At 43.1% G+C, this 27,297-nt stretch overlaps 2 protein-coding genes across 3 annotated transcripts in view; one reads left to right on the top strand and one right to left on the bottom strand.

Annotated features, from left to right (window-relative positions):
* Window positions 1–9,102, top strand: part of CC2D1B (coiled-coil and C2 domain containing 1B) — a 28,215-nt gene extending 19,113 nt beyond the window's left edge. Inside the window, exons 18-25 of the mRNA XM_058842170.1 lie at window positions 94–210; window positions 680–753; window positions 1,379–1,437; window positions 3,148–3,199; window positions 3,817–3,916; window positions 6,643–6,733; window positions 7,053–7,183; window positions 7,965–9,102. Coding sequence (XP_058698153.1) covers window positions 94–210; window positions 680–753; window positions 1,379–1,437; window positions 3,148–3,199; window positions 3,817–3,916; window positions 6,643–6,733; window positions 7,053–7,172 — 613 coding nt within the window. The 3' untranslated portion in view covers window positions 7,173–7,183; window positions 7,965–9,102. The remainder of the gene's footprint in view (window positions 1–93; window positions 211–679; window positions 754–1,378; window positions 1,438–3,147; window positions 3,200–3,816; window positions 3,917–6,642; window positions 6,734–7,052; window positions 7,184–7,964) is intronic.
* Window positions 9,036–27,297, bottom strand: part of ZFYVE9 (zinc finger FYVE-type containing 9) — a 57,424-nt gene continuing 39,162 nt past the window's right edge. For both annotated transcript variants that reach the window (XM_058842167.1, XM_058842168.1), the window contains 9 exons: window positions 22,937–23,161; window positions 20,474–20,556; window positions 19,639–19,743; window positions 16,662–16,812; window positions 15,456–15,536; window positions 13,907–14,069; window positions 12,979–13,084; window positions 11,985–12,161; window positions 9,036–11,462 (listed from right to left, as the gene is read on the bottom strand). In XM_058842167.1, coding sequence (XP_058698150.1) covers window positions 11,301–11,462; window positions 11,985–12,161; window positions 12,979–13,084; window positions 13,907–14,069; window positions 15,456–15,536; window positions 16,662–16,812; window positions 19,639–19,743; window positions 20,474–20,556; window positions 22,937–23,161 — 1,253 coding nt within the window. In that variant the 3' untranslated portion in view covers window positions 9,036–11,300. The remainder of the gene's footprint in view (window positions 11,463–11,984; window positions 12,162–12,978; window positions 13,085–13,906; window positions 14,070–15,455; window positions 15,537–16,661; window positions 16,813–19,638; window positions 19,744–20,473; window positions 20,557–22,936; window positions 23,162–27,297) is intronic.

The raw sequence follows: 27,297 nt of genomic DNA, 5'->3' as shown, positions 1-27,297 counted from the left end.
ATGCTCTCAGCTCTGGCTGAGGGTTACTCTGTGCTTTCTTTGATTTCTGGCTTGTATGGCTTTTTTACCTTTTTTTTTTTTTTTTTTCTATAGGTTTGAGAAACTGGCACAAGGTTGTAAAAAGGACATGGAGATCCTACAGCTTGCACGAGCACAAGGAATGGATCCTCCAAGCCATCACTTTGAGGAAAGAACCTTTAAAATGATAAGGTGTGGAAAAACAAAAGGATTTCTCAGGCAGGCTGGAATGACTTTCCTCGTCTTTTGCCCTTGTTTAGGGAATTCTGGGCTTCAGCAAACTTGGGTGGCATCCAGGATTAGGCTCAGCATTCCTGAAAGGATACTCTCAACAACTTAAATACAAAGAAGTTTTTTCTCTAACCTTTTGCTGATTCTTTTGTTTTCAAAATGCCTCCAGCTTCCCCTCTTATATTCTGTTTCTTCAGCCATTCCTTCTTCCTCTGTGTTTCTCCCTCAGTCCTGTTGCCTCCTGGGCTTTGTTCCTGGCCTCAGAGATATTTTTAGCTCTGTTTGTGCTCTTCCCTTGCTCTGCTGTATTTTGTGGAGATGGTCTCTGTAGGAGTGCACTGTTGAAAAAGCTCTGACAAATAGCCATGGAATCCTGGTCTGGCAGTGGATCAGCTGATGTATGTGCTTTTTTGTCTTTCTCTTTTCACAGGATATTTTCTGATCTGAACAGCACAGAAATGCATCTTCTTATTGTCAGGGGGATAAACCTACCAGCCCCACCAGGTGTGTAGTCAAAAGGGTATGTGGGCATTTTCCTATGAGTAGGTAAGGAAAGTAATGGGGAATGAAATTTCTCTTATCTTGAAGGCCACTTTAGGAGCCAGCATTCATTAAAGCAAAGTAAGCACATTTTGGGCTCATGCCCCCCCCAGATCTTTAAATGGTATTTTAAAAAAAGCAGACAGGTGAATAAAGAGAATCTGGGTTCTGTCTGGACAGAGAGAAGAAAAAATTAAATTTGCCTGGGTTCACTCATAACTGGTCATAGTTAAGGTTTCATTTTGTTTTGATACGAGTGCCTGCCTAGCAGTTGCACCACTTTGGTGTATTTTGACCCTTCAATGGACAGGGTTTGCTCCTGCCAGTGTTACTGCTTTTAGCCCCTTGTTCCTGGGAGCTTGTAAACCATTTGTGCTAGACTGTCCTAGGACTAACAGCATAAAAAAAACAGGTGTTTTCCTTTGGATGCCAACTCTCCATGGATTTTGGTTTGATGGATGGGTTTTTCAGTTGTCAACATGAGTCCTACCATAAAACAGTCGGGTGCTCTTGAGAATCCTCAACGTGACAGATGCAATGACAATGTCTGTACTGGCTGTTTGGATTGGCTGGTTGTTGTCTCACCCAGGTGTGTCACCAAGAGATTTGGATGCATTTGTGAAGTTTGAATTTCAGTACCCGAGTGCGGTGAGTGTGTCGTGGCTCTTCTGCCCCTCAGTCTGTCCCCTCTTGCCACTGCATGAGCTTGTGAGGGCTCCAAGGAAAGGGAGGACACTTCTAGACATCCTGCCTGGATCTGCTTTTAAAGCAGATTTATTTTTCTGAGAAACAGAACTGCTGAGTGTGTTGGCTGCAGGTTTGAGCTTTGCACCTTTCTCTCGATGCTCACCTTGTGGTGAAGGTGAAGAGAACCTCGGCAGGGTGGTGTCTGCAGGTTCTGTCAGCAGCACTCTCAGTGCTAAGCCATGCCCACCTCTCCCCCCTGAAGGCACAATCAGGCTTTTTCCAATCTTGGCAAAATGTGTCAGAGTTCATGTCTTTCAGGGGTGCAAGCATACCAAACACCAGGGCACACAAAATTATTGCCAAGGGCCACCTTAGATGTGATCTCCCTAAGTCCTCTTCTGTGAAAAACCCAAGCTTTTAAAGGCGTTGCATTTGAGCCTCTCTTACCATTGTAGAAATGGATTGAAAAGGTTAATCTTTCTCATCAAATAAATGCTAATTTAATTAGTAAGTTAATATATATATACACACCTGGAGAAAGGACTTGGGCCATGCAAGTTTCTCACCCTTACTAATAAACACTTGCGTGTATGTGCATGTAGGTATGTGTATGTGTATAAAAATATGTATACACATATGTATTACTTCTTTCCTTGGAATTCCCCAGTGTCATCCTCTTCCTCTCACCTTTAAAAGCAGTCTCTGGTCTGAAAAATACTCAAAGCTTAGAGCTAGAAGGGCTTCTGAGGAGGGACTGACTGCTCTCAAAACCAGACCTTGCTCTTGCAGGACGAATGCTTAGCCCTGGGAGAGTGCAGACCCTAGGTTTCTGCCTCCCAGTAAATTTTGCAGTAATTTCACTAAAATTAATTCAGTTACCTGTGGGAAATTGGTGATGGTCAGACCAGGTTTGTGTTTAGGTTTGAATGACATGAGGTCTTAATGAAGGAGTAACTCAGGGTGGCTGAAACCAGAACTGGGCTGTATGAATAATTTTCTGGGGAATGAGTAAGAATCAGCATAGTTCCTTTTAATCTATTTTCCTTTATTTAAAGAAAAAACAGATCTCTACTCCTTAGCCAACAAATAAATATACCACCTTTCTTTTATAGCTAAAATCAGTTTGTAAAGTAGCTGCAATAATTAGGCCACATTGTCCTTGTTCATTCCCCAGAGATTTAGTTTGTACTCACTTTAGGTTAAAAGTTAATTCATTTTGGTGGCAGATTGATTGTCAGGGAAAATAATAGTAGGGCAATTCCCTGAATGATTTGTGATGAATTCCTTGTGTAGCTTATTATTCGAGCTAATGCAGGAGGAACAGAATTACTGTGTCGTGGAAGGTGCACAGTTTGTCATGGAGTTTAACAGCCCCAGTCAGTAACTTTATGATGATTGGATTGAATTGACTGTGACTGTATAGCTCATCTATGGCTCTCATATTTAATGTAATGTTTTGGATTATTCTTTCCCCAGTATTATCCTTGTTACCACAGTGAAATCCAAGTATTTTAGTCTTGAATGTACCATGACTCTTCTTATTTAGACAACCCCTAAAACCTCACGTTTCTGGTATAGGCATAAAATAGAGCTGGCAATAAAAATGGTCATTAGTCTGTTTTCAAACAGTACCTGACAGTTTTATGTAATGTCTGTCTCTTTTTTTTATAGGAACAACCTCAAAAGAGTAAAACACCTGTAATTAACAATAACAATTGTCCAGGTGAGTCTTTCTATCCTAGAACAGCAGGAAAAATGTTGCACCTTGGGAATCCCTGGACAGGACAGGCTGGTGTCAGACTCTGAACCAGGTCAGAGACCCTCCCACCACCTTTTTTCTTCTTATGAAAGGGTTTGTTGGGGGGTGAAGTCCAGCTGTGTTGGCAGTTTCTTCCCCCTCATCCCAATATCAGTAGTAGCTATTATGTCATTAATTAAACCAGTATTAATTACATTATCCAAAACAATTCCTAGTCATTCAAGTCTTACTCTGCTTTTTCTTCAATATTTTGTATCTTTTTTATTAGCCACAAACACTTTACTTGCTGAAAGACCTAAACTCTCTAGTTTTAGCTCTCCAGTACTTTTCTGTCAGCTTATAATGGCTTGGTTTTCCTGCACTTTGATTTCTGTCCCTGTAAGGTGAGGGTGGCATGAACTGTGGGACAGGGACAGGGACACACCCTGTGACTGACTGAAAAACCCTCCTGAGGAGGAGTTTCTGTGCCTGTCAAGTGTCTAATAGGGCTAGACTGAGAAAAAGAGCTCTGAGTATGTGCAAGGAATAGAGCACTAAACACCATTTGACTCACAGCTTTCTTTCCTTTATTTCACTTGCAGAGTACAACCAGCTGTTCAAGCTGAACATCAACCGGAACCACCGAGGCTTCCGACGCGCAATTCGGTCCAAAGGAATTAAATTTGAAGTGTTTCACAAAGGGTGAGTCCACAGTTTGCTTCTCTATTAACAGCTGAAAAGAGTGTTGGAGCTGAAGTTTATGAAGCACAATCTCTAAGCCAGCACTAAAGAGTTGTCTGGTACTCATGTCTGAGAGCTTTCAAAATTTCAGCCTGAGCTCTGTAGCTTCCCTTGTAGGGGTGAAGAGAGGCACAGATTCAGTGAAGTTGATTCAGATTAGTTGAGGATTAGTGTGTTAGAAGGACTTGGTGAGGCTGAGAAAGCAGTGATTTATTTCAAATCGTTTTGATTCTTATCCAGTTTGGTTTCAGTCATCAGGACTAGAAAATTTAAATATTCTGTGGAATAACTGTAGAAAAATAAAGTGGCAGCAAAATATGAACAGCAGGAAAGCAGGTGACAGATGATGGCAGAACTAGAGTTATGTTTTTGTACTTTCATTCATTGGATCTTGCAGTACTTACTGAGCACTGCTGGTAGCTGCCTTGAGAGAGGGACAAGACTCCCCTCAGCTCAGAGAACAGGATTACAAGATGAATGTTAACAATGTTCAGGGAGATCATCCTCAGTCCAGGCTCATAACTGAGTTATTCAGAATAGGAGCAGCCTGTATTCCCTCACCCCTGGGTGGGTTGTGATCCAACACTGTGATGGGATGCCAGATAACCTGGTTTTTATCTGCTGGCCCTTTGTCCTATTCCTTGTTGCTATTACTGGGCCATGCAGAAGTCATCCATAGGTTTTCTGAGATGGTTTTCAAGTTGCAGATGTTTCAGTTCGTGAGCTGAAGTCCCACTGTTCTACTCCAGATCATCCATTGGAATCTCTGTTGAAGCAAAAGTTGATCTTCTTACTCTTTTTCTGTCAAACCTGACTGCTCTGCTGCTGTGTTCAAGATTCCCCCCTCTTTTGCACAGAGCTATGAAGTGGTTACATTTCTTTAAAATGTTTTTTTCTAATCACCTATTCCCAGCCATCTCCTTGGGAGAAGAGTCTAGATCACTTCATCCTGTCCTTTCTCTAAAGACTGACTGCTCCCTGTCTTTTCTAAGACTACAAATGAACTTTCAGAAATGCTTTTGTGGATGTTGTAGCTTTGGGGTCTCTAATAGCACTTTGACCATCTCCCAAGAATTATTTTTGCTCAGTGAGCGAAGGAGACTTGCTTCAGGTCATATATATTAAACTTCAGTTTAACAACACTTTCAAGTAAAAACCCAGCTATGTATTTCTCCAAAGGAAAAATCTCTTCTTGAGCCTCTCCTAAAAGCTTCTGAAGATGAAAGGGGATTTCCCCAGAGCTGTTTCTGAAGCCATAGCCTAGAGCAAGTTCTCAGTCTTCACAGCAACCCCCTGGAACTGGGCAGGGATGAACCAGTCTTTATTGTTTCTTGAGTTATAAAATGGAAAAGTGCTTCAAAAAATTCAGCAAGAATTGCTGATTCTGTGAAGTTTATGAGCAAAGTGTCCCACATGCTGCAGTACAATTATATAATCCTTCATTTTAAGGTGCTTGTGAAGTGAAGGAAGTATTCCAGTGTGTGAGCTAAGAAATTCTGAACTTTCCTAAATGATTCTGTGAGTCTGCTGTGGCCTCACTGATGGAGAGTCTCAGTCTCCTGTTGCCACCAATGATGTGATCATGAGGCACCATTAACGAGTTTCAGTTGTGTATGTCAAGTCTTGCTTGGTAACATCTCAATATCTCTTACTGATAATAGGAAGAAGGGTAGATGTTTTGGGGGATGGGTTTTTTATGTTTGTTGGTTTGGCTGCTTGTTTTTATTCTGAAATAGAGGAAGCTTCTGAAATCTTGGAAAATTTCCAAGAAAACATGGTAGGTTTGGCTAAATTATCTTCTTTAACTCAACTCTTGAGTTTGGTTATTTATCAAACCTTTTAGAGACTGGTTCAGGGAGATGCTTGGATGCAGGCAAAGAACTGCTGTGCTTTGAGCTGAAGAGCTCTGGAATGAGGGTGGTTTAGTGTTGGCTGTTGCCTTTTGGAGGAGTTTGTCTGGATGAGGGTTGTAACACCTGTCTCCATTCAGGTAAGGATTGACTTACTGCCGATAAATCTGTTCAATGACTACAAAGAAATGACTACAGCAAGTAGAAGTAAAAATGCTTCTGTGTTTAATTCCAGCAGACTGGAAATTCTAAAATTACAGTTTTTGACTGCTAAAACTACCAGTATGTAGGTGAATCAAAACAATAGCTGAAATGTTCTTATTTACTGAAATTGTTTTGATTTATCAAGATGAAACAGAATGATTCATCTGGCTTTTTCCAAAAAGCAGTTTGCCAAAAGCAGCAGGTGCTGGGTGCAGGTTGTTTTTCTGGGAGATGCAACTTCCTTGGGAATTCCTTCAGCCTGTTCTGTTAAACAGCCCCAAGCAGAGGATGGACCTGTCCTGGCCACAGGGACCTCCTTCTCTGTCACCTTGGGCAGGGACAGAAGGTGCTGCCACTCCAAGTGTTGATTTAGTTGATTAGTTTTTCTTCATTGCCATCCTCATCTTTACTTTGGTCGCAAAAGAATAATGAACAGATGAGTACTTTCTTATCTTGTTCCTTGTAGTCTGGTGTTTAAGGGTTTGCCTCTGGCTCTGTGGTGTGCACAGGTTACAGGAGCACATCTTGACTGGCTCTCTCTTGATGTGGGGATGGAGCAAATAATGATGACCTTTGGACTTGTTTTCTCTTAAATGTTCTGACAATCCTTACCCCTTCATTTCTTTGGCACAGGTCCTTTTTCAGAAGTGACAAACATGTGGGGACGGCACACTTGAAGCTGGACAAGCTGGAATCAGAATGTGAAGTTAGAGAGATCATTGAGGTACGTTTTTGGGATGAGGTGTGTTCTTCTACTTAGTACTTAAACCCAAAGGGAAAATGAGTATTTGGATCACATAAACGTGAGTGTAGTTGAGTTTTGTATTAGGTGTGTTTGATAACCTGTCTGGGTTGTGGGGACCTGCTCTGCTGAGTTCCAGTCCAAGGAAGTGCTTGGCTGTGACAGTCCCAGCACTGCAGTCACCTGCAGGGATCTGTCACCCTCAGGCCATGGGAAAATAGTCACAGTTGCCTGAGGCTTTATAGTTTAACAGTATAATCCCTATTTGTCCTAACTGCTCTTCTTTTTGTGGTTGTTTCAGATTTTTGACGGCAGAAAGCCCACTGGAGGGAAACTGGAGGTAAAAGTGAGACTCAGGGAGCCCCTCAGTGGTCAAGATCTTCAAACAGTTACAGAAAATTGGCTGGTCCTTGAACGTTAGTTCTGTCTGAGGTACGAACGCTGCGTCCAGAGGTGGTCTGGCAGGACTTGACAGGGCTACAGATAAACCCTGCTTGAATAATGTCTTTTGTTGGCATTGACCTAATTACTCAGCTCTGGCTTCAGTAGCATTCCTCTTTATATTTGTGGTGGGGAGTTGACATCATTTCATAAATGAGGTTACAGAATCTCTGATTAGTTTGTATCTCAAAGATGCTGTTTCACAATCACTTGAAATACAGGGATAGCTCTTGGTGTCACCTTTACTAAGAATATTATTTAGAAAATAAGTGATAAATAATCTATCTTCCTTTGCTTGATCTCCTGAAGCCTCTGTGCTCCCTCTTCTCTAGCATACTATTTCACTTCACATTTATAAATGGCAGTTAAGCAAATATTCATAAGCTTCAGAATGACATTGCATGTTTGGAAGCAAAGGTGTGGCAAATGGTGTCAGACTGTGGAGCCTGAGGTCTCAGTACAGGCATCACCATTTGGGTATCAAAGGATCAGTTTTAGTGTTTTCCTGCCAGCCAAGGAGGTCAGGAGGTCCCGTGAGCTTCAGTCAGGCTGAGGGACACGTTTGATGGCCACACCTGAAATAACAACTTGGCCTCGTGCCCAAGCACTTTCCATCACTGGAGCTTAATAGTTTTGCTCCATTGATTTTTCTCGTTGACCATCCAGAACCTTGGTGTCAGCATTTTCCATATAATGTCACCTTGAACTGTGAACATCTGTTCTGTGCTGCAACAAGGAATTCTGACAGGTTCGTTTGTGTTGTTCTCCCCAGATCCATGGGAATGTTGGAAGTCGTGGGCTGAGCGAAGGCAGGAAGATGCTGCTAAGCTGCAAGCACCAAAGATGTTAAATGAATGCACTACTGAACCTAATGTCTATTTTGATAACAGCCATAGTGTTTATTAATAACTCCAAGGCAAACGGGAGGCTCTGGGAATGCGCTGCTGCAGGGCTTGGGACCGGTCTACCCAAAATAGACAGAATTGCCTTAATGTGGGACTACTGATGTAGCACCAGGACGAATGTTACATTAACTATGCAGAGTGCTGTGAGAAGGGTTTAGCCCCTTAAAAATTCCCTGAGGCAGTGCCAGAGCTTTTTGGTTAAGTCACAGGTAAGACCTTTATCAGAATTCCTATTCCCAAGTGTCTGAGCAGCCAGCATGGTTCAGTGAACAGTCTGCTACTGCTTTTTCTGTCCTCTCCTATCCAGGCCTGTTTGGGTTGGGATCTTTTTTTGTTTCCTAAACCAGAGAGCTCTCAGGCACCAGTTCAGGGGTGCCAGTCCCTCCTCTGTGCACGCCCTTGGCACGTGAGGTTCCAAGGGCTGTCCCTTTCTGAAGGAAAGGCTCCAGGGCTCCTCCACAGGTTGGTGTTTACAGACCTCTGTTTTTGTTCTGGCTCCCTGTTGTGTGCTGTGCTTGCTGCACTGCTTGTCCAGCGCAGAAGGGTACTGTGCCTTCATCCTTTATGGTGTTGGGGTTTTAATTTAAAAAAGAAAGAAAGAAGTACACTAGACTCTGCTGCTTCCCAAATGTTCCTTGTATTTTTACAAAAATAGGCTTTTACAGTTCTTCCAGGTGATGGGGAAAATAGTCATACTTTGTCCTTTAAGAAAACTGGATCATGACTTATTTTCAGGAATGCTTTTTGATCAGCAGCATACAAGAAAGGGTACTAAATCTGTTTGTGTTTTTAAATCTCTGTGAGCTAACAGAAACCAGGGATCTCCAAGGGGAGGATGTGCCTGTGCCAGGGATGGGCAGGTTGGGAGACAGAACAAAGTCCAGACAGGTCAGGCAGCTCTGCCTCTGTCTTCCTGAGCAGATGAAGACAATACAGTGTTTAGTTTTTAATTTCAATAAATTTAATATACAAAACTACATGTTGAAAATAAAAATATAATATGCAGTTTTTTGCAGTGTTAACTAACTGAATTTTAAAAGTACAGTTTTTTTCTAAACAAGTACTCATTTCTTAACAACATGGTAATTAAGGTCATTTCAAAGGCTATGGTTAAAGCAGACATGTCAGTCACCAGTTGATAGTGTTTTGCACAAACAGAATCCAAACCTAAAAGACTTCTGGGGCAAAGGAAGAGAAGATAAACATTTTTCACCTCTTTTACTGCATTATTAAGCATAACAATGCAACTAAAGTAACTGGAAAGCTGCTGCTGTGGCAAAGCTGGAGTGCAGGCTCTAGGAGGAAGATTATTACCGAGTTTCTGGAATGCTCTTCCAGCTGTGGAACTGAGCCTACACCGTGTCGTGCTGCGCTGTGTCCCAGCGTGTGCAGAACCAGGGTGCAGAGGGGCATCAAGTGGCCTCAGTCCAGCTGGGCTGCACAGGCACCTTGGCAGGAGCAGGGGGTGGGTCACAGCTCCTGCTTTGGCCAGCAGGAACCACTCAATGAGGTGCATTAATCACTCACCCTCTCCCAAATGCCAGAGAGAAGGCTTCACTTGGATCCAACACCCTTTAAAGTGTGGTAGTGTGCTCCGTCTTGCTGGCCAGCTTTTGTTTGTGGAGTTGGCCCCAGTTCCCTGGCCTGTCTTCAAGGCTTGGGTGGTGCCAGCTGTGATTTGGAACATTGGATTTGTCATACTTAGTTTTTTGAAAAGCAGCAGCCATTTATTCCCGAGTGCACTCTGTGCAGACGCTGGGCTGCCTTTATATAAAACATATCACCAGAGCCTCAGTTTCACAGGGGCCTGGCCCTTCCCTTTCTCTTTGCAAGGCCACTGGTGTTACTCTGTCACAGCACAGCCCAACCAGGCCCCACTGCTGCCCCCAGAAGGGATGGCAGTAGGGAATGTCTGACACCACAAACATCCACCATAAATTAGCACCTGTCTTCCCAAATTAATTAGCTCTAGACAGGAGGAGAAACCTTCACCCCTCTTCCTGGGAGGGACTCAAAAGAGCTGCTTTGCATGACTGGCTAAACAAACCAAACCCCTTCTCCTGCTTACAGCTCTTGCCACTGGTTAGCAGCTTTCCATGGAGACAGTAAGAACATGGAACCACATTTCCTCTGGCTGATGCTCAATTCCAGCTTCTTAATGCCCTGGCAGACACGAGCAGCTGCTTTCCTTACCAAAGCCCTCTCAGGTGAGACCAAGAGCACTGGGCCGAGTGCACGTGTTCAGAACTGACCACAAAGCCTTTTTCAGCAGAACATGCAGGAACAGCCACTCTACACTGGTATCACAGGTAAGCTTGGACATGGGGCTGCAATAAGAAGTGCAAGCTGGCTTGGGTTACATGACACTGGCGTTACACTACAGCGAACAGCAGGGAGGGGACAGAGATGCCCTGCGTGGGACTTGCCTCTAAAAAGCAGGACCTACTGGGGACAAGGAACAAGATGGGACTGCACTTTAGGGCTGATCTTTCCTCTGCTTCAGACAGATTTGTAAACAAAGTACAGAATAGCAGAGTTGTTGTAGGAGATCACAGAAACCTGCCCCAGTGACGGACTTTTGTGGTAAATAGAGGAGAAGGAAACTAGCCTATTACACACACACAACTGCACTTCAGTAACTTTCAGAGAGATGCCTGTCCTGCTCCTCTGGACGCACAAACAAGGTTATGGCTAGGGAATCTTTCCCTATCTTTCAAGGGCTTCTCCAAATGTATTTCAACCAATAATCTGGTCAAAATAATGTAAACGTTTTTTTAATGTCTACAGAAAAACCACAAATGGCATTAGGATGAGGTCAGAATGGAGGTCTTGATTGTTTCTTACATGTCCATCTACAGACAGTACAAGGTTGGAATTTCACTTTTTATTTACGCCCCAGTGATCTTTGCACCCTTTGAGCATTGAGAGTACATGACTAAGTCTTTAAACATGAGCATTTTTCTAAACAGTAACAGAAGTGGATTAGCTGCAAGGATAGCATAGCCATGTTGTAGTATAGAAGCTGCCCTGATCCTCTGGTTGTTGACAATGCATAGAAGATTCAGAATTATGGAACAACTGTCCCACCCCCCTCCCCCCCTCCCCCAATAGTGTTAACAAAAGCTTAATTTTCCAGTTTTAAAGTGCAAATGATTCAGATACAACTGCTGCTGGAACAGGTCTGAACAGAAAATGAAGTCCTCTTATGAGATGTTTTCCAGAATATAAAAGATGAGCTCCATTATGACTGGCCCCTCACTCAATTGACAGGCCCCTCCATGAATCACTGGCACTAAGGCACTGTCCAGGTCATTCATGTATTGAGAGGGCAGTGGCTGTCCATTGCTCCCAGCTTGATAACCAACCTAAAAAATACAAAGAGTGGGTTTTAAGAACAGGACACCAGGCTATGAGTCAGAGGGCAGGAAGGGAGGAGGAGCTGTGGCATCTTCCAGGGAAGTCAGGAACTCGAACTGGATCAAGCAGGCACTAAAGCAGCTTTTCCACTTGTCTTTGTGCATCCTTGTGTTCCCAGTGGCTGCCTGAGCAAAAGGAGCCTCTTTTTTCTCCTCTTGTCTCAAAGCAGCTCCTTGGGATGAGCAGGACTCTCACACAGCAGTAATTGCTGGCAAAAAGGCCAATTAAGAGTCTTCTCTGAGCACGGAGCAGGTGCTGCTCATGCCATATGGGGGTCAAGCCTATGTTAATTCAGGCTGGGCATTGGCTCCAACAGATGTCCCAAAACACCAAACAACAGCAGCACCACCTGATTAGCATCTGATACTGGTACTTCTTCAGCATTCTCCTGGTTAGAGTGGTATATTCCTGTTCTGGGGAATGAACAAGAGAACAACCCCCCAGTTAAACCCAAACTACTGAAGACTTACTTGATCAGAATCCAGTGTAACACGCAGACCCAGCTTAGTCATTCCATCTTCTTTCAGCAGTTTCAGATGAGGACACAGAGCCAGACAGAAAGCTTTTGCCACATTTTCAGTCAGTCTGCTGTGATCAGCTGGGTCGCTCAAACCATTGTGTTGCTCATCATTTTCCAGGAAAAACACCTGAAGGAAACATAAGACATGACACTTGGTGTTTCTAGAAAATTTGGTTGACAAGTCACCTTAGGGAGGAAAAAATAAAAAAATTTCAGAAGAAATATTTAAATTTAAATAATCCTCCTAAACCTCAGATCTGGTCAAAAGCCTTGCTATGGAAATTCACTATGTATGACACGTGGTTTTAATAACATGTGTTCAAAAGCAGGTTTTTAAGTTCAGAAAAATTACACTTAATGCAAGCCCAAAGATCTCTGCTATTTTTGTCACTGAATTTGTTTCTGTTGAGCCCAATGACCTGGGGAAAAAGGGCACACAGGGGCTGAGCTGCAGAGTAAGGAACTTGGTTCCTCCTCAGCAGGCAAACTGAAACGCTTACAGAAATATTTTGACATCAGCATTTGTCTGCTGGCACAGTCACAGGCAACATCAGCCATGCAAGCAGTTTCTGAGTGATTTATGCCACAGCACTATAACATGCAACATTTTAGAGAAAGTGGCTCAAAATAACATTTCATAAAAAACAATTTATATTAAGATTTGTCTCCATGTAGAAAGGCAGCTTTTAACACAAAGACAAATGAAGCCAACTGTTCCTGTGTGTAACACAGCAAGTGTTGTTGTGGTCCCCCCATGCTGAACAACCCTGATGTGAGCAGCACGTGCAGTGGGAGGATGTTTAATCCTGCAGGATGCCACCCTGCAGCTCCCTGTGAAAGGCACAGGTGGAAAGCCCTGAGGAAAGGCTGGTGGGGAAGCATGTGCTGCTTTCCTGTGGTGAATGGGGGAGCAGCTGGCCCCCATGCTGGGCTGATGGACCCACCTCTGTCCACCGGATGACCTTCCCATTGGCCTTGTACTCGGAGCCGTGGAATATCTTCACGCTGGTTATAGATTCCATGGACTTGCCATCAATAGGGCTCACAACGCTGCAAAAGGGAAGGAGGAGAGTGAACTGTGACTCAGCACAAGGCCTGAGCTGGACAGAGCCCTCTGTAGAAGAGAATAACCTTGGAATCAGAGGGCAGTTCCTGAAAGGGGTCACATGCACAATGCAGGTGCAGGAAGGACCTTCCTGAAGGTTCTCAACAAAGCTTTGCAGCACAGCTGAGGTCCTGTAAGGTTCTGACAGAGTAATGAGGTATTTCATACAGGTTGGACTTCTGTTCATTCCTAAACTCGGTGTAGGCCATCAATACCTGAAACACAACTTACACAAGCCAGGACTTGATTGCAGACCCTAAGATTGATCTGGAGAGCCCAAAACTACAGAAATATCCTTTCTAGGTGCTGATTCCTGAAATATGGAATCCATCACAACAGCATTTTACTGTCATAAATACTTCAGCTGCCAAATCCACCTTTCTTTTGGCTTAACTATCAAGTGTCTAAAGATACTGTTGATGTTCAGCAATTTTGTTTCCAACTCTACTTAATGCAAACTAAGCACCAACAGAGCAAAGTGACCAGAGTGTGCAGGGTTCAGCACTGAGAGTTGGAGACAGATTACTGGTTTCCAATAACTGGATATTGGCAATGCCAAAAAAAATCCACAGCATTGCCAATTTTCTAAATGGATGCCCCAAAGCTCTGGTATCTCAATTCCATTTCCATTACAATTAATTGCATCTTATCACTCAAAATAGAAGAGCAGACTTTTAATTCCTATTGATTTGAAGACTCACGGGCCTTAGAAGATCAATTAAAATTTTTAACAGGCACCAATGTCAAGTGACTGCTCCTCTACTTACCCCTTATGAAAGTTTTTATCATCTTCTACCCATTGAATGTGAACTTGTTCCTGAGGGTCTTCAGCATCTACTTTGCCACAGGTGATGGTGAAGTCTTTCATCTCTCTCAAGGCCTGTCTCAAAGAGTCCATGTTCTCAGCAGTTATCTGGACCATCACTCCATCTAGGGAACCAAGAAATCCTTATAAACCAAGATAAGCCATGCCAAACAGAGCCTATGTACAAAAAAAAAACAACCATCCTTCCTCTGTTTGCAACAGAGATTAAATGTTCATTTTAAGCATCGTGGGCAGCAGTGCTTCATAAACCCATTTCTAAACACTCACATCCCTAAAATGCAAACCTGCTGAGTGCTTATGAGGGAAAACACAACAGTAAGAGAAGGGCAGCTCCCAGGTGAAGTCAGCTGTAGCAAAGTCCCCGTGAGTTTGCCTCACAACCTGACACCTGCCCTAGGCCACCCTCAGAAACCCCAGGTGACACCACTCCATTCAGCCATCTCTGTTGGCTCTGGAAGCAGCACTCCAGCAGTGACAGTGGTTCAGAAGTCAGTGCTTTCCTGACAGTGGCAAAAGATACAGAATTTGGATTCACAGAATTAAGGTTGAAAAGACCTCCAAGGTCATCCAGTCCAACCATTAACCCAGCACCACTTTGGGTCAATCCTCAGTTATGGCTAAAATAACAGAAGTGAAACACTTCTCCATATAGAGCTGGAATCCCCCTGTGCTTCTGTCTTACCCTCAGCACCAGTGAGACACAGGAAATGGCACAGTGACCTGCATGCTCTGGTGGCATGGGCTGCCTGTCAGCCCAGGGACCCAGCCATGGCCACACACTGAGAGCTTCGAGCCTGGAGCTGGTGCAGCAGGAGGAGCTCCTGCTCGCCCTCGGGGCTCTGCCACCTGACTGCTCATGTGGGCACCTGGCAACCCTCACCAGCGAGGGCAGGAGCACTGCTATAGCTCTCCTGCCTGCATTGTCACAGCTGCAGGGACCTGACTGCACAGTTGTGCAGCTCAGCTAGCAGGCACTAACAGCTTTCAGCTGGAGCACCCCAGTGTCAGCTCTTCCTGTGATACAACAAGCCAGATCTGAGAGGGACCAGCTCAGTGCTCTCAACCTGTCATGTTCTCATCTGCCCACATACAAGCACATAAACAATGCACATTCACACCCTTGCACACTGCAGAGCTATTTGGTAGCAGAGGAGTTTTAGCAGGGCTTCCTCTGCTGTTTGATGGATTATACATTCTGCATTTCTTAGGCTCACAATTTCCTCATTCAACCCAAACCAGTGAATTGATCACAGGCTCCTAAGCCAAGTATTTAGTATCTTACACTCATTTTCTTGTGACCCTGTTTTGCAGCATCTGCACAAATTCCTCCTTGTTAAAGGGAACAGGGTGATTTTTGCTAAGTAGGATAAAGCTGAAGCAGCAGCAAGACTCCAAAGCCCAAGGCATATGAGCAGAGAGAGCCCTGCTAGCGGCAGAGCTGAGCTGGGCAAAGAGAGCAGTGTGTTTTAAGCAAGCAGTTCAGTTCTTACCTTCCACTATACTTGATTTGGCAAGGTAGCCTGAAGAGGATTTTAAAGCTCCACTGAACACAAAGAAACTGGCACCAGTCACTGCAACAACAACAACAACAGGAGAGATTTTAGTGAGGCTTTTGTCAAAGCAATACCTTACCCAAGATCAGGTATCACAGCTCTATCAGCCTGATCACCCTGAATCAGGACAAATGCTGCTTGGAATTCTGGTGCCTGTATTGCACATCATAAGCTTGGATATGCAAAGGCAAAGCACCCAGTTATTTTCTAAACTGGACAACCATTTTTGTCTAAATTAATGAATGCTTTTACTTCATCACTCTCCCTCTCCCTGCCCTAGACACCTGTGAGTTTCAGAATGACTAATTTTGGGTAACCAAGCACACAATTAACTTCTAAATGTTCCCACACAGCTGGTAGATTGTGAGTGAGCAGTTTATGGATCACTCTGTAACACCAACCCGCTGGCAAGGCCACAGCTCAAAGCCACCTGCCTTAAAGTGAAATTATCTTCAATGACTACTAAGCATTATGAAATTCCTGCTAGAAATCTCTCTTCTTGTCCCATAGGAGAAGCTAACAGAAGTCAGACAAGACCATCAGTCCCGAGTGACATTCCATGCCAGTACACTTACTGGAGTGACCAGTGATACTGGGCAAAACATCCAACTCAGCCTCTGTCTTGTTCTCATTTAGAGATTGTATAAATGTCTTTGCCAGAAATGTCCCCAAACCCACAGCATTTAAATTCTCAGCACACAGCTGCTGCAGCCTTTCAGCACACTGTAACAAAAATATACCCTGGAAATTAATGGTCTAATTAAGGTGAAAATGAGAAGTTTTTTGAAGATGAATTAATAAAATGCTGCTGTGGTTGGTTATTCCTGTATAATTTTCTGTCCTACTGAATCTAGTCTTCCTTTCACATAGTGTAGGTCAAGCACAAGCAACCACAACCTCACCTACACATCCAATAATGCCAAAGCCAGCTCTTATTACTAATGGAGAGGTGTTGCCTAAGTCAGTTCCAGCACAAAGCTGCCCAGTCAGGGATGCCAGCAGTCAGACTGATTTTCTCTAACAAAAACTGGGTGAAACCCAGCCAAATGCAGCTGTAGCCAATTCACAAAGCCCCACAAAGCTGGGGCAGCAACACAGGGGCCAAGCAGCCGTGCAGAGCAGCAGAGGCAGGGCTCCCCTCACCTTTCCTGGGCTGGTTGTGGATGCTGATGGCCTGTGTCTGGTAGTTGCCGTCATCGTTCTGCACACACACCAGATGCGAGTCTGCCTTCTCATTGAAACACGCTCCCCCTGCCAGCACGTGCTCGTTGGATTTGTTCATGGCTTTCATCATCTGCAAACACAAAGCTTTAGCATTTCCACCCAGTTCATCAAGCACTTCCATAAACAGGTGGTTCTTGGAGCACTTTAACCAGAAGCTTCTCAAGTTCTCATATTCCATGTCAGGTTTTAGCACTCAGAACCATCAACTGCTTTTGAGAAGAGGGTTCAGGTCTTTTACTGTGTGGATGCTTTAAAGTGCCACCTTTTGTGCAATTAAGGTAAGTGGTATAAGGGATAGCTGAGCTACAGAAGTTGCAAAAGGTTTTATCTCTACCTGGCTTTAAAAATACATGGGAAAAAAAACAAAACATGAGAACAACCCTGGCAGGAAATATTTGGTTTGTTTACACAGCTACAGTTGTTAAATGACATAAATGACATAAATCAGAATTGCCCCTCCAGAGTTCAGTGCCACATGGGCTCTCAGACTGGGGCCATTTCATCCAGACACCAAACCTTCAGTGTCTCTGTGCTTCACCTGCATGAACTGGTGAAACTGAGTTCAAGGTTCCCAATTTGAAGACTTTTAAAAAAGATCCAAATCATGGACATCCAAAAAATATTTTTCTTTCTCTGCAAAGGAGGCCTCCAGAAAGCATCAAAAAAAGTTGGTGATAAATCTGCCCTTCAGTTCTGCTGACTATCATCTAACATACACCAAGTTATACGCCTTGGCAAAATACCCTTGTAGGTTATATAGCTTCTTTTCTTTTCTCCACTCTTCCTCTTCCTGGAGGCTCAGACTTGGTGATTTTTGATACAAAAGAAAACTGAGGGAGTCACCCAACTCTGGAATTTGTTTCGAACACGAAAATGACATGTTTGCTTAAAATAAAAAAAGTCAAATTAAATGACACAAATCCCCCCGCAGTGAAAACCCAGAAAAATACGGAATTATTTGACATCTCCTAACAGCACTCACACTCCCACCTCTGCTTCCTGGAGCTGATAAGCATGCAGGCTACACACAACACATTTGTCTCTCTCAGTCCGACAGAAAACCTTAATTACAGTGTCAGGAACATTAACTGATGCTCGCTATTGACAAATGCGAGCACAGGTGTAATGTTTGGGGAGGAAACTTAATTAAGATTTTACATCAGACTACAGTGTCTTTCATTATCCAGTTGATCATGTCATGCTCCAGAAACTGGATTTTAGCTCCAGAACAGCCACATTTGTGGAGCCTGGCAGTTGCCTTCAGCACAACAAGAAACTGCTGGATGTGGCAACTGCGCTTCCTTAGAAGGCAACTGATTAAGAAATTACAGTCACCTTTGCTGAGGGACTAAACAGGCAACTAGGGACCTCTAACCTTTAGAAAATTTAAATAATTTTGAAGACAAAAATATGTATTTAATAGCAAAACTATATATTAATTGTAATTTGTTAACCACAGGCTGAATTCTCCCCATTTAATATACGCATGAGACTTCAAGTTAGTTTTTCACTTTTTAGATAGTAAAAACATCTGAGTAAAGGTCCTTTCTAAATAAAAGTAAGGATGTTATTATTTAATTCATCTTGAGACTGGCTTAGTTGGTTAGAGGAGGGTGATGGTAACATCAGGGTGATGGGTCTGATCCCTGTATGGGTCCATTAAGAGTCGGACTTGATGATCCTTGTGGGTCCCTTCCAACTCAGAATATTCTGTGAATTGCTGAATCTTAATCCAAAGTAAACTCATGAAAAATTCCTATTAATACAACTTTTCAAATGAATCACAAGCTATGAACAATGTTAAATAAGTAACAATTTCTCCATTTAAAAAGTTGAACCCTTGCATCACACCAGGAAGAGAAGCCAAGCACAATGCAGAGGTTTTCCTACATCCCTGACACAGGAATTCCCTCCCAGTCCTGCTCAGTCCACATCTGGCACAAGTGGAGCTGACACCTTGCAAACACCAGGCACAGCTGACAGTGAACTGCATTGTCTGTGCCATTGCAGACTGAATTCATTCAAACCTCACTGACCTCTTCCAATCTGGCACAACTGCATCAAAAATTAAAACACCTTTTAACAGATCCTTTATCTTCATCAATTTCATCTTTTTCAAACTTCATAAAAGAACACTTTTTTTTCAATAAATTTTTTTTTCCTCTCACTTATTTTACTCAAATGCTTCCTGCAGGGAAATTCCCTCTTGAGATAAAGCTGCATTCTGCTCTGCTCTGCTCTTACAAGAACTTTTACAAATACCATTCTGCTCAAGAGGTTTGCTCTCACCCCCACTCTGACAGGTTTCAAAACTACCAAGTTACCCCCTTCTCTTCAGACAGAACACGAAATCAATCTCCTTCTCCACTGTTCCCTTTCATTACTGTTAAAATACCTCCTCCCCCAGCTTTCTCTAGTTAGCAGCACTAACTCCTACAGATGCTGACTGATTTTCTCACACCAGAAATCAAGTATAAAATTTCAACATTGAGGGAACTTTTATATAAAATAATCAGCAATCCAACAATACTACAAAATGCTTTGAGTGGGAACACACAACACAAATGAGAAAAGCTAATGTATGTTTTGTTCCTAGTTTACCTCGAGTGTAAAGTTCATGAACTTACTTGCTGAAATCAAACATATGACACTTTATGTAAACAGTTCAAAAACCTGAAGAAAAAGAGTTTAAGAGTTTAATTAATACTTAATGGAACTGCATTCTTCCTGTGAAGCCAGGCTCATTCATTTCCAAAAGCTGTGCGCATCACACAGTTACTATTTGCTTTTGAGGTATTTTTCCTTAGTGGTAGTGAATAAAATAAAATTTCCTCTAGATCCCAGGTACTCCAATCACAAAGAAACTGTACACAAACATATGTATTATAAGCATTACCTCATTATATCTGTTGCTAGGTATTTTGATGCTGGTTTTTCTGACTTCCATATCAACCACTAAACCTTGGACCACAGGCAGTGTGTACTGGTAGTTTCTGAAGTCCTGACAATTAAAAGAAGATTTTAAGTTAGCCACGATGATCATCATTAACACTGTAGGTTTCATAACTATCCTGGTGACTACCACTTAGCCCATTCAAATAATTGTAATCAGTGACTAGAAGGTAGGGAGGGACAGAGATACCACAGTGTGCAACCCATGTAATTGCAGTACACAAATGAAAAAAAGTCATTGTGGCTGTTAGTCATTTCACACATTTTTGTACATCAATATTAATGTTCTCCAACCTTGAATATCATCACTGTATGTAAGAAAATTTGCTGTGTTCTGTTACATTACTAGATAGAGTTGCTTGTTTTTCTAGCAGTGAGATTAAGTCATGCATCAAAGAGAATTTCATATATTGAAAATATTTGCAAAGTAGGAAGAGATAATAACGTCCCTTCAGTCGGAGTGTGGTGTAATCAGAGAGCTGTGACTGCACACTGTGATGACCCAGCACTTCTGAGGAAGCAATCTGAGCAAACAATGCACTTATTTCAAGATCCAAACATCCTCCAGCAGCCAGGTTTGGGATTTGACTTGTTATAATTCACTGTGTTGTTGAAAGCTAACACCCACTCTCAGTACCAGCAGGGAAATTCACTCAAATCCCCGCTACTTCCTCTTGCACCTCCTGGACCTTCCAGCAACTATGTGCACCTGGAGCCCCCATCTCCCCACACAGATCCACTCACACCAATGGAATGTACAAATTCCAGCACAGACTTACTGCAAGGAGGTTCATGATGGTGTGTCCAGTCTCTCCAAACAAAGGCTTACGGAATCTGACACTAAAAAGTGGGCATGGATAAACTGCAATAAAACAGAACAGGTCAGATGGAAATTTACATACTCAGATTCTGCAAAACCAGACCTAAATATCATCTCCACAGCTGAATGTGGTAAACAGCAGCTAAAGAAGAGACTGGGAAGACTGGAATTTAAAAAGCAAAAGGACAGAAGGGTTCAACATTATGATGACCTTGCATGTGTCATGGCTGCTTGCCCACCATGCTAGAAACAAGATTAATTATGTGGAAAGCTAACAGGTGCCACACTACAGATCTGAAATGAGTGACCTGGCCCCTGATGGCAAAGATGACCTTTCTAAGTGCTTTTTTCAGGCTATTTCTTGGAAATGGCTCCTATTTTTGTACAACCATCCTGCTGCTCTCCACTACAGCATCATCAGTCTTTCAATTCTGTGGCTGACACGTGACATTCAAGTGATAACCCAGATTATTTTATTTCCTGTTTTCATTATTTCATGAGTGTGGCAAACTCCCCAGGGGTATGTCAAAAACAATTTAAAGGACATTTATGGTATGTCAGTGATGTAAAATATCTGCATTCCTTGGCTGACATCCATACCTGTAAAACATCTGTGATGCAATTCTGAGTGCAGGGCATGGTTCTGGCTGCATTATGTTATGTTGCAGCAGAAGCCATCACAATGCTTGGAACATGACTCATGCCCTGGTACATAATGCCAAGGTTTCCTAAACACATGTTTGAAGGAGGATTCTTAAGCTATCCTCAGGCAAACACTCAGCCTGATTTCCCCAAATGCCACACTCCCAGTTCTCAGTGTGGTCAGAAGGGACTGCAGAGCGCTCAGCATCATGTGAATAACATGAGGATTTCCTGATTGAAATCAGCTCCAGCCTCTGGACACTGGCTTGATATCTGAAAGTGCCACACACCACATGGCAAGCAACCCGAGCACAGTGCCCTGAGGCACCAGCAAGGGCTGAATTTCCTGTGACTGCCACCCTGGTTTTAAGCAGCAGCTCAGCTCCATCCCAGATGCACCAAATTCCCCAAGCCTGAGCTGTTGGGCTGATCTGCGGATGCTAAGCAGATGTTTTCTGCAAACCCAGCAACCCAAGGGCCTCTTGCATCTGATCTGCACTGCACAAATGGCTGGATTGTGACAGCTCCACCAGCACAGCAAGGAGGATGGAAGGAAGCCCAGGAAACCTGGGACATAAAAGCAGAACCTTCCAGGGAGAAACTGAGGCAGTGCCCTGCAGTCACAACTGGCACAGCTCAAGGGAGTATGCCTAAATCCAAACCACAGCTGTAGGAATGATGCAAAGCCTGGTTTCCCTGTATATCAGAGCAGGTACTTTTGTCATTATCAAAACACTTATTTCTGTGCTCAGAAACAGATGTCACATCTAAAATAAGAGCATTTTTGTTTGTTTTTCTAAATACTGATGGGAATAAATGCACTACTTAAAAAAGTGCCAACAGATACCCACAAAAACCTAAACACCTTTAACATGAATGTTTCTTTGGACAAGTTTAACCTTCAGTCATCATCCTCAGAAGACAAATTTTGAGGATTTTATTTTTTTCCTCCAGCAACACACATATTTTGTGGAAAATTCCCAATGTTCTCAAAACTTTAAAAGGTAAAGTGACAAATCTCTGTACAGCATATTATAAAACTTATTCTGTTAAAATGCTCTGAAAAAGTTCTGGGAAAAATCAACAACAGACCATTTTCACAGTAAACTAGATTAATGAGACATGCCAATTAAAACTGCAGATGAGTAAGACATACAATTTTTGGCCCGTCATGGTGGAAACTGCCAGTAATGCCTTTACTATAGCAATGGTAAATGTCTCTTGAAAATTATTTTATCTTAACTTTATGCTAATTTCATGCTAACTGCTAAGATTTTGTTCAGATGAAACATTGTCTCCAGCCTTTTTATTATTAGTTGCAACAGAATTTTTGCAACACACTTCCAAGCTTGTTGCCCATACACACATATTGTTGCTCTCTGGAAAATGAACAGGTTTTAAAAACCTAAAAGCAAATGGTCTTTCATTTCAGCATGGAAAGAGCTTAACATCTCAAAGGCTCTCCCTTGTGCTAACTACGCCAGCTAATCAGACTTGTTCTGCACATAACTCTCAGGTCTCTAAATAAATTTGGATACAAACATGCTCAGAGCTATATCTGTCTCCACAAAAACCTCCCTGATGACCCAGCAGAGCTGTAAAAAGGCTGTAGGTCTCATCACCACCTCAGTGCTGCACTGTGGGTCTGACACACAGCTCTTCCTTGCCTGTTTGAGCCTGGGTGGCTCTGACAGATAACAATCCATGGCTGGGGGTGTGCTCTGAAGCAGAATTCCTCCATTCCCCTGCAGAAGTTACTCCAGCAGTGCCTGCTACTCACGCCTGTATTCAGCTCCGAGTCTCAGCATCAGCCGAATGGGGAACACTTTGGCCCAGGGAGTCTCCCACTTCTGGATGAGGATGCCAAACAAGTATGGTGGGGTTGGGAGCACCAGGTCCTGCAGGGACTGATACGTCGCTGCAACGTACAAGAACCCTCCGTGTTCTTTGCTTCCAAGGAAGCTCTGGCTGAAAAAGGAGTGTCCCAGGTTGCCAACAATGTTACCTATGGGGAAAAAAAAAGTTCATTACTTCACTGGATTGAGAGCTGTATCAAGAATGTCAGGAGTTTTTCAGAAAGGAAAAAAAATCCACTTAAATTCACTTTGCTTCCTGGAGCATTAATGTGTATTAGCCACACCTGAAACAATGACTGCACACGGGTGCTCAGGTTACCTCCTGTGCAAAAGTTCTCCAACCTGGCCTTGGACACTTCCAGGGATGGTGCAGCCACAGCTGCTCTGGGAAACCTGTGCCAGGCCCTCTCTGCCCTCTCAGGATATCACAGGAGAGTTCAGGCCAGTATTGCTGCTAAGCAATAAAAAACCTTGCCCTGGCACTACAGACACACCCACACAAAGCCTTTTTTCAGTGCCTTATAGATATTCAAGGGATTTCCGCTGCAGAAGCTGCAGTTGTTCGAACTAAACTTTTGGATTCAGCTGCAGGTTAAGGAGGGGTGTGCACCTGGTCAGACAATTAACGTCCCCTGGTTTTCTTTACATTTAGGCAAACCACTGGGGTCACTGCTCAGACACGTATTGAAGATCTGGGTCATTTCAAGAATTACACAAAAGACTGTTTATTTCATTAGTACACTTAATGTAAAACGCAACTGAGAGAGACACAGGGGAGAAACATCACTAATTTTTATTCACATTTTCATTCTTTGATGCTTCTAATTTCCAAAAATGTTTACACTCAAATGGCTGAATGAATCTGAATGTTGATTAGGTTATTATAGCATCCAACACAGCATTTAACATCGAAGCAAAGAACCATGGTGCGATTCCTTTTATCAAATGACAACAACAGCATGCAAATAATGTACAGAACAGCTGATCACAATTCTCCATAGAGAGATCTGAATATTAATAGTGCTGATTTGCTCTCAAAGAAAAAGGCAATTTCAGAGAGCGTGGTGTGCTTGATCACACCACTCATGAGGAATTGCATGGGATTGAGGTACTCATGCAGACCTCCTGGGCTTCTGGAGCATTCCCAGGCTTTCCCACCTGCAGACAGAGACTGCTAAGTAGGAGTTTCTGCTCTTTCTCCACCACCTCCTAACAGAGTGTTTGTATCTGACCTCAAGGAGATGATGTGCACGTCTCCATCTGCTCATCCACTGGACACTGCCCGGAGAGTTTCTTCCTTTTTACAGACATGATACACACACAGACAAATGCTGGGTTTTAAGTAAGTAAAAATATGAATCACAGAAGTGATACTTTGACATCTTCAGCAATACAAGTTACAATAATATAGCTATTCCAGCCCTCCCTCTGGGGATGTCACCATGCTGCTTTGCATGCTCCCAGACCACCTTGGCACAATCGTCACTCAGTACTGTCCTTCACATGACTTGGGCCCTCCAGTTTACATATAGTGACTGGCAGGTCTGTAAACAAAAACCTCCTTTTATACTCCAACTAACAAATAAGCTCAGGGGTTTCCTTATTTTTCAAATTTCAGGGCCCCTTTGTGGATTTTTATTTTTTTTCTGTACTCACAAATGCTGCACAAAGTAATTTATTAGGTTTCGTGTTAGAAAGTGACAGCTTTGGCAGCCCAGCATCCCATAGCAGGGTGAGGCTCATGCAGAGCTTGCCACTGTCCTGGAAAGCCAGATACACCCAGGCCAAAGCTGATCACCCAGATCAAACCCCAGAACTTTTGGAGTGGCTACAACTTCTCAGCTGAGCATACTTGATGAAAAGTAGCTACTGGTCAAGCTACCATGAATAACAGAGCCACATCAAATGTCAGCTGTTGAGAATCCCTGCTCCTGCCCATGGGCAAATGCAGCTCTGTCAGCTGTGTTGGGACACTAATGCCTGCTCAGTGAAACACCAATGCACCAACATGGGCATCCTGCTAGTGAGTGCAAACCAGTGTATCCACTGGTGTTCATGAGAAAGATTTTCACTTATCTAAAATAGCTGCTGGCACTCGTTTGCTTTTGCAGTTCCCACCTACCCTCACTAATCGCCTCTTCTTCATTTATACTTCCTTTTCCCCTTCCCATCTGTTCTTACCCAAATACAGCTACAAGCCTGATAATAAAGTTACTTGGTGAGGTTCTCAGTTCCAACAACATGACCACAATAATCCTTTTTACCCTTCAAGTCTATGACATGTATGAACTTCCAACCTGCACTGAATTCTGCCCCCTTTTCTGTGTATTTTCTGTGTGAAGAGGCCAAGCAGAGTGCAGCTGTACAATCCCGCATGGATCTGAGACGTGTGGCACTGCCCACTGGAATGACAAAGCAATCAGACATTTCCACTTGAGACTGGTGCCAAGTGCTGCAGCAGAAGGGGATGACTACTTATTTTTTCCGTTTCAGGAGATGGAGTTTCATCAGCTCACACGCCTGGGATGCCTTAATAAGAATTTTTCAGCCAACGGAAACGTGGAAAAAACCCTTAGAGTGGAATCTGCAACTCAGCTGTTCAGCCCTTTCCTTCCATAAGCCACAGAATCATAAATTACTCCTTCTGACACAAGTAGCTTGCACAGTGCAAGCTCCAAGAGGCTGACACCACTTTAAGAGGACAAATTACTGGGATTAGGTAGCTGTGCTGCAATTCATTATTTATAACAGTTTAAGAGCCTGGATGTGGACAGCTTGGGAAGAAGCAAGTGTTTTCCTACACACTTCTTTAGTGCCCTTTTCAGTCAGCACAACCAAGTCAAAAAGCCTCTTTGGGCTTGTCCCTCAAACACTTCTGCCCTGACCAGGGGTTGTCAGTCTTTCCTGCCCTGTCTCTGAAGGTGATTCCAAGCCAAAGCCCCACTGAGAAGTTGCTATTCCCAGCCTGACATTGTCAAATCCAACCCACTGCACCATTACACATTTTAAGCACAGAACTGTTTCAGAGGCTTGTAGAGAAAGTGTAGGCGTCAGAAAAACCTTCAAAAATAACTATCCTTTGCAAAAGCATGTAATTTAATTTAAAACATATCACAACTTCCTTTCTAATGAGGCAATCTCAGAGTGAGCAGAAAGGTGCCTTTCCATATATTAAGTTCCAGCACCTGACATCAGACAACTGACATTATTTAGGAAGTGCTTTAAGTGTGCATGATTCATCTAAAGCAGTTCTGCAGGAGGTCAGTACTTATTCTCTTCTCAATTATACTGGTTTATCCTTGACTTTAAATCTTAAGCACCTCTACAAAGTCTCCAGAAAAAGAAAGATGCTTTTATCCATGGTGTTTTGAATTCTTCACTTATATATCCTTCCGTGATGAACAATGTGCTTTGTGTAGCAGTTTGGCAATTCCTTCTGGCCTCAAAATAGTCTTTACCAGGAAAGGTAGATGGGAAAATAAAGAGATTCCTGTATTTATTTATGGCCCTCAATGTATGTTGAAGCCAGTTAGGTACTTTTACCAAAAAACAGTGAGGTTAAATTCTTAGTGTATGCTTCCTGTCTTTTGGTTAATGCCAGCTCAAAAAAAGGTAATGGCATCCAGACTCAGGCCAGGCATTTATTTGTGGCATGGGGAAGTCCATCCAGCCTCATTCCACTGCCATCTGGAACAGCCAGGAACTGCCATGTACCAAACTCTGCTGGCAGCCTGAAAACTCCAGCACCCCAGTCCTGCAGCAGGAGATGCAAAGCAATATTTACCTGTGAACAATCTTGCCAGATGGATTTTTTTCAAGAGCAAATGAGCACATTTCCTTTGGAAAAGGAACACAAGCCAAATCACTCCAAGAGCCACAAAGAGCCATAGAACAGCCAAGACCATGAATGTACCTTGATGCCCAAACATATCTGTAGCAGATGCCAACACTGAGAAAAAACGTATCAGCTCCACATTCAAAGTTCTGGTCATGGGCAGCATCTCTTTTTTGAAACACATCAGAAAGTAATTTGGAAAGAACTTACTCCCATTGCCAAGGGCCATAATGCTTCACTTACTATCAGTGAGAGCAGCAGCTGCCAACATCCAAAACTCTCAGGCTACTCTGTGGCAGTACTCCTAACATCACTCACACACCTCATACGAAGTTTGATTTTTGTCTCCACCTTTCCACAGACCAGTTGCAGGGATGTATTCCTTGGTTAGTCTGTTCTCTGTTCAGAACATCTACATGGGCTTCTTTAGAGACTGACTATTAACTACCA

Source organism: Poecile atricapillus, chromosome 7 (assembly GCF_030490865.1).
Source record: "Poecile atricapillus isolate bPoeAtr1 chromosome 7, bPoeAtr1.hap1, whole genome shotgun sequence".
Lineage (NCBI taxonomy): Eukaryota > Metazoa > Chordata > Aves > Passeriformes > Paridae > Poecile > Poecile atricapillus.
This window is presented reverse-complemented; position numbering and strand designations above follow the sequence as displayed.